This window comes from Crocodylus siamensis, chromosome 1, assembly GCF_052110815.1.
Source record: "Crocodylus siamensis isolate JL-2025a chromosome 1, ASM5211081v1, whole genome shotgun sequence".
Taxonomy (NCBI): Eukaryota; Metazoa; Chordata; order Crocodylia; family Crocodylidae; genus Crocodylus; species Crocodylus siamensis.
Window position 1 is genome coordinate 260,565,354 of NC_143395.1, and position 19,063 is coordinate 260,584,416.

Sequence of the window (19,063 nt, forward strand, 5' to 3'; positions counted from 1 at the left end):
AATGCAATTTTTGAATTTTAAATAATTCCTTAAATCTTCACTCTCAACACTTTTGTGTATTTCTTGACATTTTCTTCTTAGTATTTCAGACCAGAGGATTGCATCTATTTCTATCAACTGCACTGGTGACTGGATTGCCTTTGGATGTTCAGGTGTGTGAACTGAGTTGAAGTATGTGAGTGGTAGGACTTAGAACTGTTTTCAGACAAACAAGTTGCATGTATGCAGGTGTGTATTCTCCTTTGTCTCAGCTAGCCCTGGTACACTTAAGTTTTGTTGTTGTTGACTTATCATAGTCTCTCAGCTTTTTGTGCCTATTAACAAATTTGCTTGTATAAAAGTATTATGATATAGAGCAGGGTTGGCCAGCCTGTGGTTCCAGAGCCACGTGTAGCTCTTCAGAAGTTAGTGTGTTGCCTTGGATCTTTGCACAAGCACATGGTGACCAGCTTCCAAATATCACTCCATCTGCCATGGGTTAAATCAGGAATGGTATTTTTTTTGTGTTATATGAAATCTCCTCAAAAAAACAGTAATTTTAAGTTACAGGCATAAGAAACATGTATGCCGCCTTGCAGCTTCACTGATGGTGACTGTTTAATTCCTGCTACTCCAAGAAATGTGGGTTGATTTCAAATGGAAGCTAGTCACCGTGTGCTTGTGCGAAGATCCAAGGAGATGCATATCAACTTCTGAAGAGTTGCATGTGCCTCCAGGACCTCAGATTGGCCACCCCGATATAGAGTAATACAGTCATTAGATTCAAATCAGAAGTGAAGGCTGTGGCAGAATGTGGAACAGAAGCTAGATTTTTCAATGTATGTGTACACAGCATAATGCAGAGCCATGTTGGACAGATGTGAGTTAAGTTTGGAGCTGGAAGCAGTATAACTGTTGCCTCAGCACTCTTCTTGGTCTAATAGGTTCTAGGATCCAGGCCAGTATATTGGGCTGCACTGCATTATGTTTTATCTCATACCACCAGGTTGTTTGGAGCTGACATTGGTATCTTTACATAGTGCTGCATTGTGCAATGTAGATGTAGGCTCCAGTCTCAGTCCAGTCCTGTTACTTGTAAAACCATCCTTGTGACTTAGCTGTTTGGCAAGAAAGCTTGTATTGCAGTGGCAATAGTCTTGGTGTTCGCTTCTTTCTGGACAGTCTCTCCTTTCCCTCTCCATGCTAATAAAATGTTTCTCTCTGCAATGTAGTACAATTTTTCAAACAAGTTGCAGGTGATTGAATATACCAACAACCCTCTTCCAAATCTGGGTGGCAGGGCTGATCCATAACTAATTGCCATGTAAGCTGGACCCTGCCGCCCTCAAAAATAATAGTATCTTTAGAATACATCTTTGGATTCAAGGGTGAACCCCACGGGATGCCCCTAGGTATTCCAGAAGCGAAGTGGCTGCTTTGGTTACTTAAAAATAAGGTAAATAAACATTAGTTCTGTTTCATTATTGTTTAGGCATAACCTTGCTTCATTCAAAATGGTGAGATTTAAAGAACATCTGTTCACATAAAAATGCACAATTGAAGCTGAGTGTATTTTAGTTTTACTTTTCCCCTCTATCTGCTTTTAGCTGCCCATCAACACCTCTCACTCTTCTAATAAGACCAGTCAATACTGTTCTGAGATAGAAGCAAGAATGCTAGGCCAAGTAATGATTGCTGGTATTTGCAGAAAGTCTCTGTTGCTTTGATTTTTCAAAGAGCCACTATGTATTTTATCAGGATGCACGTATATGTAATACAGCTTATCTGTATGAGCATGCTTATATTTTTAATAAATGGGAAAGATGTTATGCTCAGATATGAGTTTTAGTAGGTTTTATGTGATGAATCCTGTCACTGAATCAAAATTCTGTGTCAGTCTTTCTTCATTGTGTTTACAGGTCTGGGTCAGCTGCTGGTGTGGGAATGGCAAAGTGAGTCTTATGTACTGAAGCAGCAGGGCCATTTCAACAGTATGGTCTCGCTGGCATATTCTCCAGATGGACAATACTTAGTTACTGGAGGGGATGATGGGAAAGTAAGTGGGCCATTAAAATCTCATTTTATGAATCTCAAGAGCACAATAAGCAGTATAAGTCTGAATGCATTGTAGAAAGCTCCATTACTGTAAATTACATTTTATATAATTGCACAATTGTTTTTATCTTCAGAGCCCTTGAATGTGTCTTGGAAGTATTTTTTTTCTCTACAAAATTATACATCATTCGAGTGGTTATCGTAGGGATGTTTTTGAGGGATCCATTGTTTCCCTTAATCTACCTGTTTTAGCAGCTAGGAATTTGCATTTGGAACAACTGCAGGTACAGGATAAAAAACGTTGGAGGGGGTTGTATGCCCCTAACATCTATCTACATTAATGCATAAATGTTTATGGGAGCCTAATGATGTACAATTATTACCGCAAACTTTGCAAGATCTGCCAAGCCTTTGCAGTAGTTGGGAAGTACCTACCTCAGAATAAAATACATCAACTTTACAAAAAGTATTTAATTTCCAAACAACATTTTCTTTGCTGTACCATTGCTTTTTTAAAAGAAAAGCATGTGTCTGTCATGGGTGATTTCTACATTAGAACTATAGAGTACAACCACTTTCTGGATTTTCATGGACCCTATTTTTTCTTCAGTTATGGTCCAGAAACTTATATATATAATATAAATAAATATCCCCCCCCATCTGAAATTTGAAGCAGAGTAGAGCTTGTCGGGAATTTTTTGCTAAAATGATTGTGCAACAGAAAATTCATTTTCTGGGGAACCTAGAACTCTTCTGGCTCCTTAGCAAGGTATGTGAGCAAAAAATTCTTGACCAGCTCCAAGTATTTTTCACTTTGGAAATGAAAGGCCCAGTCTCCAGTTAATGGAGTGCTAACTGACAGAATTAGGGGTTCTGGCTGAGATTAAGGCATGCAGAACTAGGCTTTTGGTTGAAAGAAATGACAAATCTCAGGGTGGATTTGATTTAAATTACTGGACAGAAAGCTTTGATTTAATTGTTTTCTGCAAGAAATGCATTTTGTTGTTTGATATCCTTTATTCATTTAACTTCTTGAAACTTTGCACTTTTAGAGAAAGGTAAGGGCTTAACTGTGTGTACACAAACTTGCAGAGCGACAGTAGGGCTGATAGGTGGGTAATCTGGTCTGTTGTCTCTCTCATATACTGCTGTTAACAAGGATGTTACATCTGGAGACAGCAAACTCTCCCCATGCCTGAAGAAGGGCGTTTGTGCCCAAAAGTTTGCAAAGAACATTTTTTTCTAACTATTTACTTGGTCTAATAAAAGAGGTCAAATAAAAGATATCACATCTACCCAAAGAACCTTGTCTGCCTATGATCTCTGGAGAGACAAATCCACAGTTTGACAACTGAAATTAAGCATCATAGAGATGCTTAATGGGATCTTCTAGACTGAGCATTGAGTCCCATTGGGTAGTGTGGTTTTCTTTAATCTTTACTGATCTATAGAGGAGCCTCTGGAAACCCCATAAGATTGGGCTCCTAATATAGTTCATGGCCTCTGACCTATTTATAAAACTTCTAAAAATGTTACATGAATATATTGTTTCAAATAGTATATTAGAAGTTATAATCCCCATTCCATGATGATATATTTGAGCTTTAAGATATCTTAAATTAAAATTACCTTTTTATAAGTGTATTGTTTAAAAAGCATCTTAAAAATACTGTTAAATAAAAAAAAATCAGATTTAAATAAAAAATCAATGTATTTTATTTTGTTTTTTTTAATCGTTGATTTTTATCCACCTGGACAAATCTGTTGTGAACAAGAAAGGTTTCAACATGTTCTCTCCCTCTTCTGTCTCTCCCCCCATTTATGACGCACAGGTTTTTAGTGGTTCTTCCCATTTCTTGTGCAGGTAAAAGTATGGAACACCAGTAGTGGCTTCTGTTTTGTCACATTTACTGAACACACCAGCAGTGTCTCTGTTGTAACTTTTACGTCTACTGGTTATGTTATTTTGAGCGCTTCGCTGGATGGAACAGTGCGAGCCTTTGACCTTCATAGGTATGTCCCCTTTAAGACTCTCTGTACTGCTTAATTTTGTCTAGCAGGTTATTACATTGGTTTCAGCCATGGTACAGTTATCAAAATGTCACGCACTCTGTCCCCACTCTCCATTTTTTTAAATCTTGTGTTTTCATCCCAACACTCCAAAGAGCTGCCTGCTGCAGTGCTCAGCGATCTTAAGACCAATTTGTTCAAGTCTGCGTGCTGCTGTACTGATTGATGGTGTATTTATCAGTTTATGACAAAGTGACAGAACTGCTGAAGCAGTGATCTAGGATAGTGGTGCTCAGCTTTTTTGGCTGGTGGGTCAGATGGGAAGTGCCCAAGCCATCCACAGGTCAGATCCAGCTGGTGATCCTGATCTGACATGGTGCAGTTGCGACAGGAGGCATCCCAGCTCCAATCTGGCCTCTTTGGGAGGAGGGAGGTGTTGTGGCTAGGTCCCACAGAGGGAAGGGGTCATGTCCCAATCTCAACCCAGCTCCTGGGGGGAGGAAGGGGACATGGCTCAGTTCATTGTGCTGGTAGGGGGCATGGCTTGGCCCTGTGGAGGGGCGGGAAGGGGATCTGGCCTCGCCCTGCATGCAGGGGTGGGCTGGGTTGGGAGTTTTAGCTGGCCCCAGCCTGGCCCCATGGGGGAAAGGACATGGCTTGGTTTCATCTAGCCATGGTGCTGGGGGGATGGGGTATGACCTGGCCCCAACTTGTTGTGCAGGGCTTAGGTTTTGAAAAATTGGCAGCGGGAGAGGGTGGCTGCATTTATTGCCACCTCACCCCTGCTGCCAAATTTCCTTGTCTCTGGGGAACCCTGTGGGCCAGATACTCTGTGGCCTGCATTTTACCCACAGACCAGAGGTTGAACACCCATGGCTTAGAGAATATGAACAGGCCACCCAGCCAGCATGCAAGGTCCTGGAGGAGACCTCAAGAATCATCTAGTCCAACCCTCTTCCAAGACCATCCTTGTCTAAACCTGCTCCTGTATAAACTTCCAAAGATGGCAGTTCCACAACCTCTCTAGATAACCTGTTCCAATTCTTAACTACCCTTATAGTTAGAATGTTCTTCCCAATGTCCAATGTCAGTTTTCCTTGTAATTCAAGGCAGTTACTTCTTGTCCTGTTCCTTGTGCCATAGAGAAACATTCTGTTACCATCATCTGTATGGCTACCCTTCGGATATTTCACCACTTATCAAATTCCTCCTTGGTCTTTTTTTTTTCTTCAGATAGAACATTATGTATTTTTAGATCTGTGTTCTGCATTTGGAATCAAATAATTCTTAGGGTTTTTTTAATGCTTAGATGATTTATAGTTTGTATTTCCATAAACCCCTGAATATAAAGAAAAGGATTTTCTAGTTACCTAGTTGTTACCAAACTGTCTCTTGCATTCTTCCCAGGATCAAGGAATGAATGGCGTAGGCACTAAATGTAGGGGACCGGTACAATAAGAATATGTGCCTTATAAGTGATCCATATTCATATAATGCATAATAGACCCTCTTACAGAATTTCCACTACCCATTATGGATTGCTCTTCTCCACGCTTGTCTCTCAAATTGCTTTATATGCACAGACCCCTTCTGAAATGGGTTCTGTATGCAGTGAATTGTGCACTATACGTGTTGCTGTAGGCCAAAAATTCAGTAAGAGGAAACAGGCTTGTGAGATTTAAGATATCTAGGTAGAGGAGCATATGCTCTAACTTGCTCAGTAAAGGAAACTAACAAAACAGGAAAATTTCTGGTGTAGACCATTAGGCAGAAGATCATAGAATCATAGAAAATTAAGGTTGGAAGAGACCTCGGGAGACATCTAATCCAACCCACTGCTCAAAGCAGGACTGACCCCAACTAGATCATTCCAACAAAGGCTTTGTCTAACCAGGTCTTAAAAACCTCCAAGGCTGACCACAACCTCTCTAGGTAACCCATTCTAGTGCTTTACTACCCTCTTGGAGAGGGAGTTTGTCTGATATCTAACCTAAACTTCCCTTGTTGCAACTTGAGACCATTGCTCCTTGTTCTGTCATCTGCCACCACTGAGAACAGTCCAGCTCCATCCTCTTTGGAACCACCCTTCAGGTAGTTGAAGACTGCTATTAAATCTCCCCTCAGTCTTCTCCTCTCCAAACTAAAGAAACCCAGTTCCCTTAACCTTTCCTCAGAAGTCATGTGTCCAGTCCCCTAACCATTTTTGTTGCCCTCCACTGGACTTTCTCCATTTTGTCTTATACCCTTTCTGTAGTAGGCGGCACAAAAACTGAACAGTACCCCAGATGTGGCCTTATCACTGCCAAGTAAAGGGGAAGAATCACTTCCCTCGGTCTGCTGGCAACACACCTGCCAAGGCAGCTCAATATGCCATTAGCCTTCTTGGCAACAAGGGCACACTGTTGTCTCATACTCAGCTTATTGTGCACTGTAACCCCCAGGTCCTTTTCTGCAGAGCTGCTCAACCAGTCAGTCCCAAGCCTGTACTAGTTCATGGACTGTTCCATCCCAAGTGCAGGACTTTGCACTCGTCCTTGTTGAACCTCATGAGATTTCTTTTGGTCCAATCCTCCAGTTTGTCTACGTCTCTCTGGATCATAGCCCTGCCCCCTCAGCGTATCTGCTACTCTCCCCAGCTTGATGTCATCTGCAAACTTGCTGAGGGTGCGCTCCATCCCGTCTTCCAGGTCATTGATGAAAGTATTGAACAAGCCCAACCTCAGGACCAACCCCTGGGGCACTTCACTTTATACTGGCTACCAACTAGACATCAAGCCATAGATTACTATCCTCTGAGCCCAATAATCCAGCCAGTTTTCTATCCACCTTACAATCTGTTGATCCAATCCATAGTTCCTTAGCTTGCTTGTGAGAATGTTGTGGGAGACCATATGAAAAGCCTTGCTAAAGTCAAGATATATCACATCCACTGCTTTTTCTGCATCCACAGAGCCAGTCATCTCATCATAGAAGGCAATTAGTTGTATACACACACCCAGCAACTACTCCATTATCCATACAGTGACATAGTATATGTAATGGAACAAACATCCTCAAACATTAAAGTGAATTGTATTGGTTAAAAGTTGCAGCCTCAAAAAATTTCTTGCTTCTGTAGCATGGGTATATGTCTCTGAGTCAGTCTAGGACTCATGTATCAAAGTCATGACCAGCACACTCTACTGGCTGAACAAAAAAATACATATTTGCATACCTGTTTTAATTTCTAATTTGTATATTGTAGCAATTCAAAATGTACTTTAGATTTAAATTGTTGCATTTGGTTAAAATTGTTTTTTTTTAAACGAACTATTAAAGTGTTAAACACATTCATTTTTGTAATGCTTTCTTGAAGACTTAATTACTTACACATTTCTAAAATTGTTCTTAATATTGCTTATGATAGATACCGCAATTTCCGCACCTTCACTTCTCCACGACTGACCCAGTTCTCTTGTTTAGCTGTGGACTCCAGTGGTGAGATTGTTTCAGCTGGTTCCCAGGACACTTTTGAAATCTTCATCTGGTCAATGCAGAGTGGCAGACTCTTAGATGTAAGGGACTGAGATTTGGTTTCTGAATCCTTGCAGTTAACATACAGTATGTTTTGTTAAGTACCTTCTAGGTTAAAGTGTATGTGCCTGAAGGTGGGTGAGCAGGGGGCACACAGCTGACATGGGGCTCCTAAGGGAAAGGCAGTAGTGCAGAGAGCCCTGAGCCTATGGCAAGCAGCCTGCATCTGCCCTACACACAAATCTGGGGATGGGGCACATGCCTCCCCTGGGGGGTGCATGCGGTGGTGGGGAGCTACCCCCTCCCCCTTCCTGCACCACCTGGACAAGTCACCCATGACTCCATCCTGCCCTGGCCCTGGATCCCATTCACGGCCCTGGCTGGGCAGCGCCCCCTGCTCCACTCTCTCAATCTGCACACCCCCATCCTCCCCACCCCTTTCCCTCCAAAGACTTACCTGCTCAACTGTGTTCCTTGCCACGTGTATGCATGCAGCTGCACACATGTGCATGACGTGCAGGGGCTTGAGTAGGAAGTCATATCATATTTATCAGTGAACATTATCAGCTACACTGGCCAAAAAAAGCCAATGATATTAATTTTCCTTTTATTGGTGCCAATCCAATATGCAACTGATATCTTGGTACACATCTGCATTCCATCTGTTGCGAAGAACTAAATGTAGTAGGGATGGGGCCGGTGGACCTACTTACAGTTTTGCTACAGTATTATATGTTGAACTCAGTTTCACATAATTATTTCCTTATTATCTTTTCTACATCCATTAGGTCATCTGTGGCCACGAAGGCCCCATCAGCAGTCTTTGTTTTAACCCAGTGAAGAGTATCCTAGCTAGTGCTTCTTGGGATAAAACAGTCAGATTATGGGATATGTTTGACAGCTGGAGAAGCAAGGAGACCCTAACGCTGAACTCAGATGGTAAACTTAATTTCATGTTATGTAACTTATCATTTGGAGGCAGCCAGATACAAATTTCATAAATTCATAGATTGTAAGGGCTGGAAGGGACCTTGCAAGATCATTGGGTCCAGCCTCCCTGCACTAGGCAGGAGTGGTTCTGCTCTTTCACAGATGTTCTGTAAATGTTTGTATTTGATGCCGTTGGTCTGTTAGAATTTTATTTACTTATTACAAGCTGAAGTTTTCATTCTTGCTCTTCCATACAATCTGGAAACTTTCAGCAGCACAATAAGTGTTTGGTACTAACTACCCAAAATATAATGTTATAGTCAGTTTAACATTACATTTTGTCCAAAAAAATTCTATTTACCTCATCCTTTTAAATCTTGTTTCTGAGAATCTAGACAAAAGTGTTACACAAAGTGGTTTTAAAGTAAGGTGTGGCTACTTTTTTATTCATTGACCAAATTTTGTGCAGTGCTTGCTGTTGCTTTCCGACCTGATGGCAAGGAGCTTGCGGTTGCAGCCCTGGATGGACAAATAACTTTCTGGGATCCTGAAAATGCAGTGCAGACTGGCTCAATTGAGGGAAGACATGACCTTCAAATGGGAAGAAAAGAGTTGGATAAAATAACAGCCAAGCAAGCTGCTAAGGGAAAGTATGTAAAATAGTCTTGTGACAATGACAAGAGATTGACTATACTCACTTGTTTCTATTATACTCATTTTTTCCTTTTGTATGATGTTTTCCTGACTCTTGAGTTTTTTACGATGGTTTCAGAATTTAACTGTCACTTAAATATTTTGATTATGAAATTTGGTATCTTCTGACTTGGCAAGTGGTACTTTAGTTCCAAACCTTTCTCTTTCCCTGGCACCTTCACAGTAGGTCACTTTCACTCATAAATCCTGGGTGTGTATATTTTGTCATTGGTGATGACATTGATTCATTTACATCACACTGAAGCTTTTATGCTATTCTGTACATCATTTCTTGGTCAACAGTAACACCTTTTTACAATTATGGTCCTGTAAGCAACTGATAAATAGAAAGTTGCTATTTTAGAATATATAATCTGTGATATCCTATTGAGGTAATCAATTTTTTAAAAAGCAGTGAGTATATTTGGTTATTGGAAAACCTGAGCTGAGAATCCTTATATCCTTTTTCTTCTCCCCTCTTCCCCTCTCCCCCCCCCCCCCCCCCCCCCCCGGAAAAAAAAGTAGAGGCATTAGCTCTTTTTGAAACTACTCTTTCTGTGGCGATCTCCAATTAGCTGTTCACTCTTCATTTAATCATTCTTTTCTGGCTCTTCTGAGCCTGCTGAAATTCAGCAGGCTAAGTCTGAAAGAAAGAAACTTTTACAGTAGTTATTAGTCTCCTGCTTGTCTTGTTGCTTACAGATGTTAATACATACCCATCCAGCGAGTCTGTTTGTGGAAGTCCCTGGTACCAATAGAAAGTTAAGCAGAGATGGGGTTTTTTCCTAAAGGAGGTATAAGCCTGGAGGACTTGTGAAATTGCCTGTCTGAAATGAAGGCAGGCTATACCTTCAGGAAAGTCTGGGAGAATTGTTTTGTAGAGGTGGTACACTGATACATCGGTTTGATATTGGATTGGCACCAATATAAAGAAAATTGTATTGGAAATCGGCCTGTTATGGTTGATCAATTGGCCGATAAATGGCCCATGCATGCACACAACTAGGTGGCAAGGAGTACTGCCCGGCAGCTTGGAAAACTGCATGCAGCTGGCAAGTCTGATGCGGTGGGAGGGGAGAGGGGGAAGGAAAGGGGTGTGGTAGGGGGTGGGGGGCAGATCAAGGCCTCCACAGTGAGGGAGGGTGTGGGCAGGTGCTGGGGCAAGTGCTGCCCAGCCAGGGCAGGGCAGGGCAGGTGCAGGATGGAACCATGGCTTGTCCAGCAGGAGGCAGCTCCTGCTGCTGCATGCTGCTTCTCTGGAAACTGCTCGTTCACTCATTCGGTGGCTTCTGCTGCTGCTTCGACTGCTTGTCCAGGTGGAAGCAGCGGTGGGGCAGGCTGGGGCTGGATCTGCATGGGACAGGGCAGGCTGGAGCTGAGGCTGCTCAGGGCTGTTCCCAGTGGGGACTGGGCTGTGCTGTGCTGTGCTCAGGGCAGGCAGTGGTGGTGCTGGGAGAGGGGGTTGGGGGCTATGGCAAATTTTGGGGTGGCTACAGCTTTCTCCACCCCATAGCTCCCTCCCAGCACCACTGTTGCCTGTCCCAAGTGCAGCCTGGCCCAGCCCCCATTGGGAAGAGCCCGGCGCAGCCCCAGCCCCTGCCCTCAGCGGCAGGTGCCCCACCCCATGCAGGTCCTGGGGGCACGTGCCTCCCTATGGTCTCCTGGGGTGTGTGCAGTGCTGGGTACTCCCCCTCTCCCCTCCCTCCCCATGCCCCTTGGATGAGCTGCTTATGGCTCTGTCCTGTACTCTGCCACTCCCCGGCTGGGCAGCATCTGCCCCAGTCCCACTCCCTCCCTCACCACAGGGGCCTCGATCTGACCCCCTTCCCCCCATGCCCCTTCCTTTCCCCCTCCCCTTCCACCACAACAGACTTACCAACCAGCTAGACACTGCTCTTCAAGCTGCCAGGCTGGTATCGTAAAAAAGATCAGCTTCAGCTGATATACCTCCTTAAAAATCAGCTGTCGCTATTGGCCCCAAAAATCTCTGTTGGTGCACCCGTATTGTTTTGTCTTTGAGTTGAAAAGGCTGTTTTGTAAGTAAAGATGTAACAAGAACATTACATCTTCAAAATCTTGTATAGATTTACATAAACTTTCACAATCCTATCAAGTAGTAAATTACTCCACGTAATTTGTCTTAAACTATTTGTGATTCATAGTAAAATACTTGACGGGTTCAGAAATAAAGTAATTTGTATGTTAACTATATATTAAACACAGCTCCTTTGGGATATTAAATCAGAAGCTGTTTCCATCTTTTAACAGTGCATTAGTTTACTGTGTTTACATTCTGCACTGTATTGGGGTTTATGTCTGCTGCTAAAATTGAGTGGCCAGGTTAAAATTAACAAAATGTTGAGTTTGTTTGTTTTTGTTTTTTTTCCCCCCTCAGATCTTTTACCACTCTGTGTTACTCAGCAGATGGCCAGTCTGTTTTGGCAGGCGGATTGTCAAAGTTTGTCTGCATTTACCACGTCAAGGAACAAATTCTGATTAAAAAATTTGAAATCTCATGCAATCTTTCCTTGGATGCAATGGAGGCAAGTGACTCTCGCAGTTGATTTTGTTCACTGAAGACGTCTTTGCAGTGTCAGTTAATAAAATGTTCATGAACAAATCCTACCTACATGGGGGCTCATTTGGTTGGAGTCAATTCCAGGTGAAACCACCAAAAAAGAAAAAAAACCTTTTACTCCGGGTCACTCAAATCAGACCCAGTCAGCCAGGTTGTAAATGTTTTGGTGTTGAAAGTCCCCAGTAATTAGGATAATTTACAATTAAGTTTAATTATTGCAAGAATGTGAAACTTTAAAACTGCTGACAGTTTGTGTTGAGCTGTTTTCTTTGTGGCTCACTGGTTTGTGTCTGAGAAGGGCTGCAGTTTTAAGGGGTCTTTTGTTAAAAGTCAAATTTATAAAAGTCATCTTTTCAAATTGAGTTTATTTGAAAAACGGCATTCTTACAATACCTTCTATCATTCTTACTAACTCACTAGAAACTCTTAATCTCTTTTCTCTTGCATTGAAGTGACTGTTTTCAAGAATGTTAACTTAGACTTGTGGTTCTCAACCTTTTGGACTCAAGGCAGCCCTCCATAACTTTTGTGAACTGAATGGCACTTCATTTTAAAAACTAATTTATATACTACAGTGTTTATCTCCTTGCAGATGAGCCAGGAAGTGAGGGTGGGGGATTGGCCAGGCAGGGACAAGCATGAGCCTCTACTTATCTAGTTATCTCCTCACACCTTGCAGCACTTTTCATAGGGTCTCGTGGCATTCCAGGTTGAGACTTTCTTTGAAGCCTGTTAGTAATTGCTCATAAAGTGACTAGTGCAGTGGGGCCAGCCTTTGGCAGGCACACCTGCCCGATTGAGCCCTGTGCCCTCCCCACGTGCTGTTCTGGTCCCCTTCCCTTGCCTGCTCTGCTCTCTCTTCCCTGCCTGATCTACCGCCGGGCTGCTTGCCCCTTCTTTAGTCTGCTGTGGGTCACAGACAAAGGCTGCCTGTGGCATGTGTGCCACAGATTGGCCACCACGGACTAGTGGGTACTGTAAAGTTGTGTGGCACAGGCACTGTCACCACTGACTGAGCATTATCCCACAGTATTGCAAGTTTCAGTGACACCTATTGGGTGAAATTACAAAGTAGTAATTCTTAAGTAACTGGACTAGTCCACTCAAATGTTTGAGGAATTATTGAGTAATCCTGTTCTTCATTTTTTTTCTCTCAAACACAACCTCCATTTTTGTATCTGAAGCAAATTAAATACCAATATTTTTCAGGAGTACCTGGATCGTAGAAAAATGACTGAGTTTGGCAGCATGGCACTGATTGATGAAGGAGCTGGGGATGAAGATGGTGTTGCCATTGCTCTTCCTGGAGTAAAGAGAGGTAATTCAGCTCTTAAACCCAGTGTCAGTAATTTGTCATTTGCTTTTTGAACTGGCTTTGTGGGGTAGAAGGTTTCTGCTCTGAGTCTGTATGCATTGAAAAAAGATTCCCATTGATGGGAATACCAGGATAGTTTTCAAGTTTATTTACTCAAAAACATGTTTACTAAAACATGTTGAATTCTGTCACTCAATGGTTTGATGTTCTCTTTGTCAGTTTTTTTGGCACTGATTTGATAACAGTAACTCCAGGGTAAGGATTGGGAATCTATGGTGTGCCTATTTAGTTGGATATATTCGTGAATCACTTTTAAACTTTTGTTTCAGGTGACATGAGTTCTCGGCATTTTAAACCAGAGATAAGAGTAACAAGTGTCCGCTTTTCTCCTACTGGTGGGTATTGACAGGGAATGTTGTTTATCAGTAATGTAAGGGAGGGGTGCTTTCCACATGCAACATGTGGAAAGACTGAGCAGTAGATGAGATGCAAGTACCCCCTAGAGTTGACTTGCAGAAATGGTTATACTGGTGTGTTAGTGGATTTGTTTCCCATGTTATGTGTATATTCTGGTATCCAGCTGGCACCTCTCGGACATAGTAGCCAATTAAAAAAAAATCATATAGAGCAGGGGGTTCCAGTTTATGGCCTGAAGGCTGTATCTGGTTTGTGGAGCCTTTGGATCCAACCTATGTACCCATGCTTTGGTAGCATTCAGTAGTGGGGCGCTCACACTGTGTTACATTACAGTCAGCTGCCTGGGGCTCCAACAGAGGGGGAGGGAGCTCTGCTTGCGCCTTGCCACAGTCAGGATCATGGGCTCTGGCAGGGGTGGGGATGGGGAGGGAGTGAGGGAAGAGAGAGGGGGGGGCTTTCACCTTTCCCAAATCATGCCAAGCAATAATGACAAGGAATCTTCCTGTTAATTAACAACACCTCTTCCCCCTGACTCCTTCCCTGATGTACCAAGGGTTTTTTTTAAATAGCAACTTCTGCTTTTCTTTTAGGACGGAGCTGGGCAGCAACCACCACGGAAGGCCTTCTCATCTACTCTCTAGATTCTGGACTGGTCTTTGATCCTTTTGAGTTGGACATTGACATCACACCCAGCAGCATACGTAAAGTGCTGCATCAGAAGGAGTATGCCAAGGGCATCATTATGGCCTTCCGATTGAATGAGAAAAAACTAATTCAGGAGGTTATGGAGACGGTGCCATATAATGAAGGTAAGCAGCGCTTCCCTAAAGTTTTACCAAATGTTTCGCAGTACAGCAAAACTATTACATGTTGAAATGTATGTTAATTCAGGATGGAGATGGGCAAGTGCATAAAACCCCTTGTACAGGGTAGAGATAGGGAAATTCTAATTTGAGTGAAAGGAATCTGATGAGTATGGCATTCACTGCTCTGAGGGAGGACCAGAGTGGGAGTAGCAGAATAAAATCAAGCAACAAATTCAGGGAATTGGTAGGCAGCATATCTTAGGAAGCTATTCAAAAGGATAAAAGAGTTCTGGAGAGTTGGCAGTTACTGAAAGATACCATATCACTAGGGGTGCGCCAATAGAGATTATTTTGGGCTGGTACTGATAGCTCGTTTTTAAGGAGGCATTATCAGCTGATACCAATCTGATTTGCAATACGCAGCCCAGCAGCTTGAAGAGCAGTGACTGGCTGGTAAGTCTGTTGTGGGGGAATGGAAGGGGCATGGGGGGTGGGGTGGAGGTTGAGGTCCCTGTGGTATGGGAGGGAGTTGGGCTGGGGCTGTAGCTGTAGCTGTGGGCTGGGGCCAGGGGCTGTGTCAGACTTGGAAGAAAGCTAGGAAACAAAGTAAGAGGTTAGCATGGTGGCAACAGGAGCTCTTTAAGGACTTGAACATCACAAAGGAATTGTACAAAAAATGCGAGGGAGGTCATATAATTTAAGATGACTAGAAAGGAAGAGCACAAGCATGTGGAGGTAAAATAAAAAAGACAAAATTAGTTGCAACTAACACGAGGCATAAAAGGCAACAATAAAATAGTCCTGAAATATGACTATGATTTTGTGAATTGCTGGGAATGTCTGAAATGGGAGGATGGTTGGGAGGCATACTGGGGACTTGGGGAAGAGTGCAAGTAGTCCCTAGTCTGTGCTATGAGCTTGGCCTAAAGAAATAACAAAGTGTGTAATGCTTTAGTATTACTAAACAGTTATTTAGAAAGATGATTTCCCTGTCCCAGAGTTTAAAATCTAGACAAACACAGGAACATGGGGATAGATGAAAGAGTTGGGAAGAGTATTTGAATAAAAACATTATATAGAAAATGAATCTTAAATTCAGATATTTTAAATTAGGGAAGCAAGACAAGAAAGAAGAATACAGTGGTCAAAAATGCAGATTTGACTGGGGTAGGGGAGAGGAAGGTTGTTTCACAAGGGGAGTGATAACATGCTGAGTGTATGGCTCAGGTTCAAAGTCAAGAAGGAGAGGAAATGATATGTGGAAGGAGAAGCAGAGTTCTGTACAATATGGCAGATGGAGAGAACTAATCTGATTTAGTATGCCACTTTCTCTAAAGCAAGGAATGGCAAGATTTTGCCAGTCTGTGCAGAAAGACAGAGTGTAATGAAAGTGGTGGGGAAAATGGGAAGGGGAAAAGGATTTATTGAGAGAAAAAATATTATGGCAAACCCTCTTTTTTGGAGGTACATGTGATGGTCTTGCTTATAAAGGTAGTAAAAATTTTCAGGTTCTCAAGAGTGGAGACTTCCTGGAAGGCTGGAGAGTATTCCAATTGATAATATTATTCCAATTGATAATTTTACCTTTTTTTAAAACCCTAACAAACCCACAGTTGATGTAGTCTGCTCATCACTACCAGAGGTGTATGTGGAAAAGGTGCTGGAATTTCTCGCCTCTGCCTTTGAAAAATCTCGTCACTTAGAATTCTATCTTACTTGGACTCGGAGGTTGCTCATGCTATATGGACAGAAATTAAAAACCAGGTAAGTGAACTTGAACATTAAGGACAGAACAGTAGGTATTTCAGAACACTGTGACAGTTTAGCAGCTTGAGATTCTGAATTGAAACTTACAGGACATTTAAAATTATTCAATAACTACTTTTCAGTGACTTAATATATGCAGAGGCTTGGGAGACATGACTGATTCTTGCAGTTAAGTTGCAGATGAGTCTTTCCCAGATTTGTAGCTAGATTTTTGTGTGAACAGTTAGCTTATAGGTAATATGTAAATAAAATCTGTAAAAAAGACTTTTGAAAATGCTTCCTGCTGAAGTGTGCCAGATGCTGGTGTGTTCACATTGCCATGATTTCAGTACGCAGCAATTAGACGATATCTAAAAGATGCATTCAGCCCTGCTTCTCTAAGGGAATTGGAACACTTGGCAAATTAGAAATGGGATAGCTACTCCCAGTTGCTATTTGAATCATCTAAATTGGAGGAAGAATTCATTATATGTTCATTTCCTTTCTGCTGTGGCTTGAAGAATAACTCCTTATTGCCTGATGGTATGTGTGAACGAATCTCAAATGTCAAATTCATTTATTTTTCTGTTCAGTTAACTGCTAAACTAGAGACAGATCGTAGGTGAAGCCAGGTTCTTATCTCCGTTTCCAAAGAGAGGTACTTATATCTGGAGTCATCTTTGTGATTATGGCAAGAAGAATCAGCTTATAAAGCTGCAATTTAACTTTACAATGAAGTGTCTTTTATGGTTGACATTTACATTTGTGATGGGGATGGAATAGCAATTGATTAGCCATGATGAAGGAACAGGAGTGATAAACTGTGTGTATATGATGTATTGGCTTAAAATTATACATAATTATTTGTGGATATGGCACAAAGTTGCAAAGTCAATTGCTTTTATTGTATAATATTTAAGAAAGTTCATTTATGTAAAAATAGGTTAACAGTATAGTTATATTTTAAAATTTGAAGAATCATGCAGGAAGGGTTTTCTAGAATTTTATGTGTAACTCAAGGTTGCTCAGTAAATTGCACATTTTCTCCTTTTAAGGTCAGGAAAACTGCTGCCCACGATTCAGTACCTTCAGAAGAGCCTCCAGCGTCACTTTGAGGATGTTTCCAAGCTGTATGTATAGTTGTCTCTCGGGGGTTTTTTGTTTTGTTTTCTGCGTTTTTTATAGAATATATAGGTCTTTATAGAATACTTGATGATATTTAAAACGTGGAGCCTAGCTTTTAATGCTGTCGTTCTGTTACTTTTTGTTTCGTTACAGCTGTGAGTGGAATCGCTATAACATTAAATATGCTCTGGCCATTTCACAGCAGCGTGGCATGAAACGTTCAGCAGAAACATCAGTGGGTGAGGAGGAGATGGAAGAGTCTGACAGTGATTATCTAATGGAACATTCAGCTGTGGATTCATAAAGACAACTTACTGTACCTTGATGTTATAGTTTCATTTTGTGCAGAAGGGGACCTACAGAAAGAAGCAGTAATGCAGTGGTATTCACTGAGACTGAGTGGCCCTCATAGTGTCTTTGTTTGTTGTGAGTTAGAGTGAGATACCTGCAAAGGTACAGAAAATATTTAAACTTAAGACAGCAAAAGTATTGTTCATACCCTACCTAAAATATAGCCTGGTGTGTCGTCTCCTTCTTGAAGTCATGGGACCCAAGCTGATCAGCTTGGTTTTTATTGCATTTGAATCAAAACAAGACATTTGTGTTCATCTGTCAATAAAGATAGAACCATGGGTGGAAAATAGTTCTCTGCATTTTTTTTATAAAATGTATATAAATACGTAGGAGATGTATATTTAGAAATGTATATTAATATACAGGAAAATTGGATATTGTAAGTCACCCTTCTTTAGCCTCTCCTGTTTCCAAAATGTTTGTATCTCTGGATTAAACTCCTTTTTTATTCATTTATATATCCCATTTTTAAATAAATATTTGAAAGGTTCTGTATTGACTTCACCTTATTTTGAAATGTTATCTTACCTAATTTAATGCAACAAGTATTGGAATGTAGTTTTTAAAACAGAAACTTTGCTCAATTCTAAAATTATCCAACTTAAGTTGAATACTAAAAGTTAAGGACAATTAGGGTAAATGTTGTACTACAGGGGTTTTCAACTTTTTTTAGTCTAAGTACTCCTGGCAGCTGGATGCCGGGGGGGGCGGGGTTAGTGTGGAGCTCAAGGCTGAGCAGGGGAGTGGGGCAGGAGTAGCGCGCAGCTGGACACGGAGCAGGGAGGCGGGGACAGTATACGGGTGGGTGGGGATAGGGCAGCACTGCCTCCCAGGAGCAGAGGCAAGGTGGGGAAACTCACCCGGCTGGTGTGTGGCAGCAGCCACCACTGCGTGTGAGGTTCCCTGCCCCACAGAGGAGCACTGCTGCCCTTGCCCTGCCCCAGCCCTGCCCCTGGGAGGCAGCGGCACTCTGTCCCTACCCACCCACTCACACGTACCCCCTAGGACCCCGGACCAAGTATCCCAGGGGTACACGTACCCCCGGTTGACAACCCCTGTTGTTCTATATAAATAGAATATGTGAGTGAAAAGGCTGTGGAATACAGCTTCTGCAGAGAATTGAACTGGTTAATGAACATGGGTTCATTACACACATTTTTTTAACATTGTTCACCTATTAAATAGTAGAACTTGTATTACAGGTAACTGTGTAAGAGAACAACATATTAGCGTTTGGCTTTTTGTTTTTTTGGTTTTTTTTAATAGTTCCTTAGGGTGTCAGTTTGTGTGTTTGGGTCTCTGTTAACATGAGAGAACATAGGAATAATTTAATAATGACTTTTTGAGATCCTGAGTATAGAGAAAACATATGCTTATGATACTCCTGTGCACCTTATTAAAAGATAATCTATTAATTGTTACATTGCTCACATTAAGGTTGATTCAGATATTATTTGCCATTGTGTTCTGTTGTTGGGTTTACTTTTCTACCTCCTGCCTGCCCTTTGGCAAATGTATTATTAGTAGCTACTGAGAAAATAC

The 19,063-nt window shown here is 41.9% G+C and overlaps 1 protein-coding gene across 1 annotated transcript in view; it reads left to right on the forward strand.

Annotated features, from left to right (window-relative positions):
• Positions 1-18,010, forward strand: part of PWP2 (PWP2 small subunit processome component) — a 28,823-nt gene extending 10,813 nt beyond the window's left edge. The window contains exons 9-21 of the mRNA XM_090061685.1: positions 82-152; positions 1,899-2,035; positions 3,899-4,047; positions 7,451-7,598; positions 8,346-8,496; positions 8,957-9,137; positions 11,576-11,723; positions 12,968-13,076; positions 13,403-13,468; positions 14,081-14,299; positions 15,910-16,060; positions 17,098-17,172; positions 17,321-18,010. Coding sequence (XP_089917811.1) covers positions 82-152; positions 1,899-2,035; positions 3,899-4,047; positions 7,451-7,598; positions 8,346-8,496; positions 8,957-9,137; positions 11,576-11,723; positions 12,968-13,076; positions 13,403-13,468; positions 14,081-14,299; positions 15,910-16,060; positions 17,098-17,172; positions 17,321-17,471 — 1,756 coding nt within the window. The 3' untranslated portion in view covers positions 17,472-18,010. The remainder of the gene's footprint in view (positions 1-81; positions 153-1,898; positions 2,036-3,898; positions 4,048-7,450; positions 7,599-8,345; positions 8,497-8,956; positions 9,138-11,575; positions 11,724-12,967; positions 13,077-13,402; positions 13,469-14,080; positions 14,300-15,909; positions 16,061-17,097; positions 17,173-17,320) is intronic.
• The last annotated feature ends 1,053 nt before the right edge of the window (positions 18,011-19,063 follow it).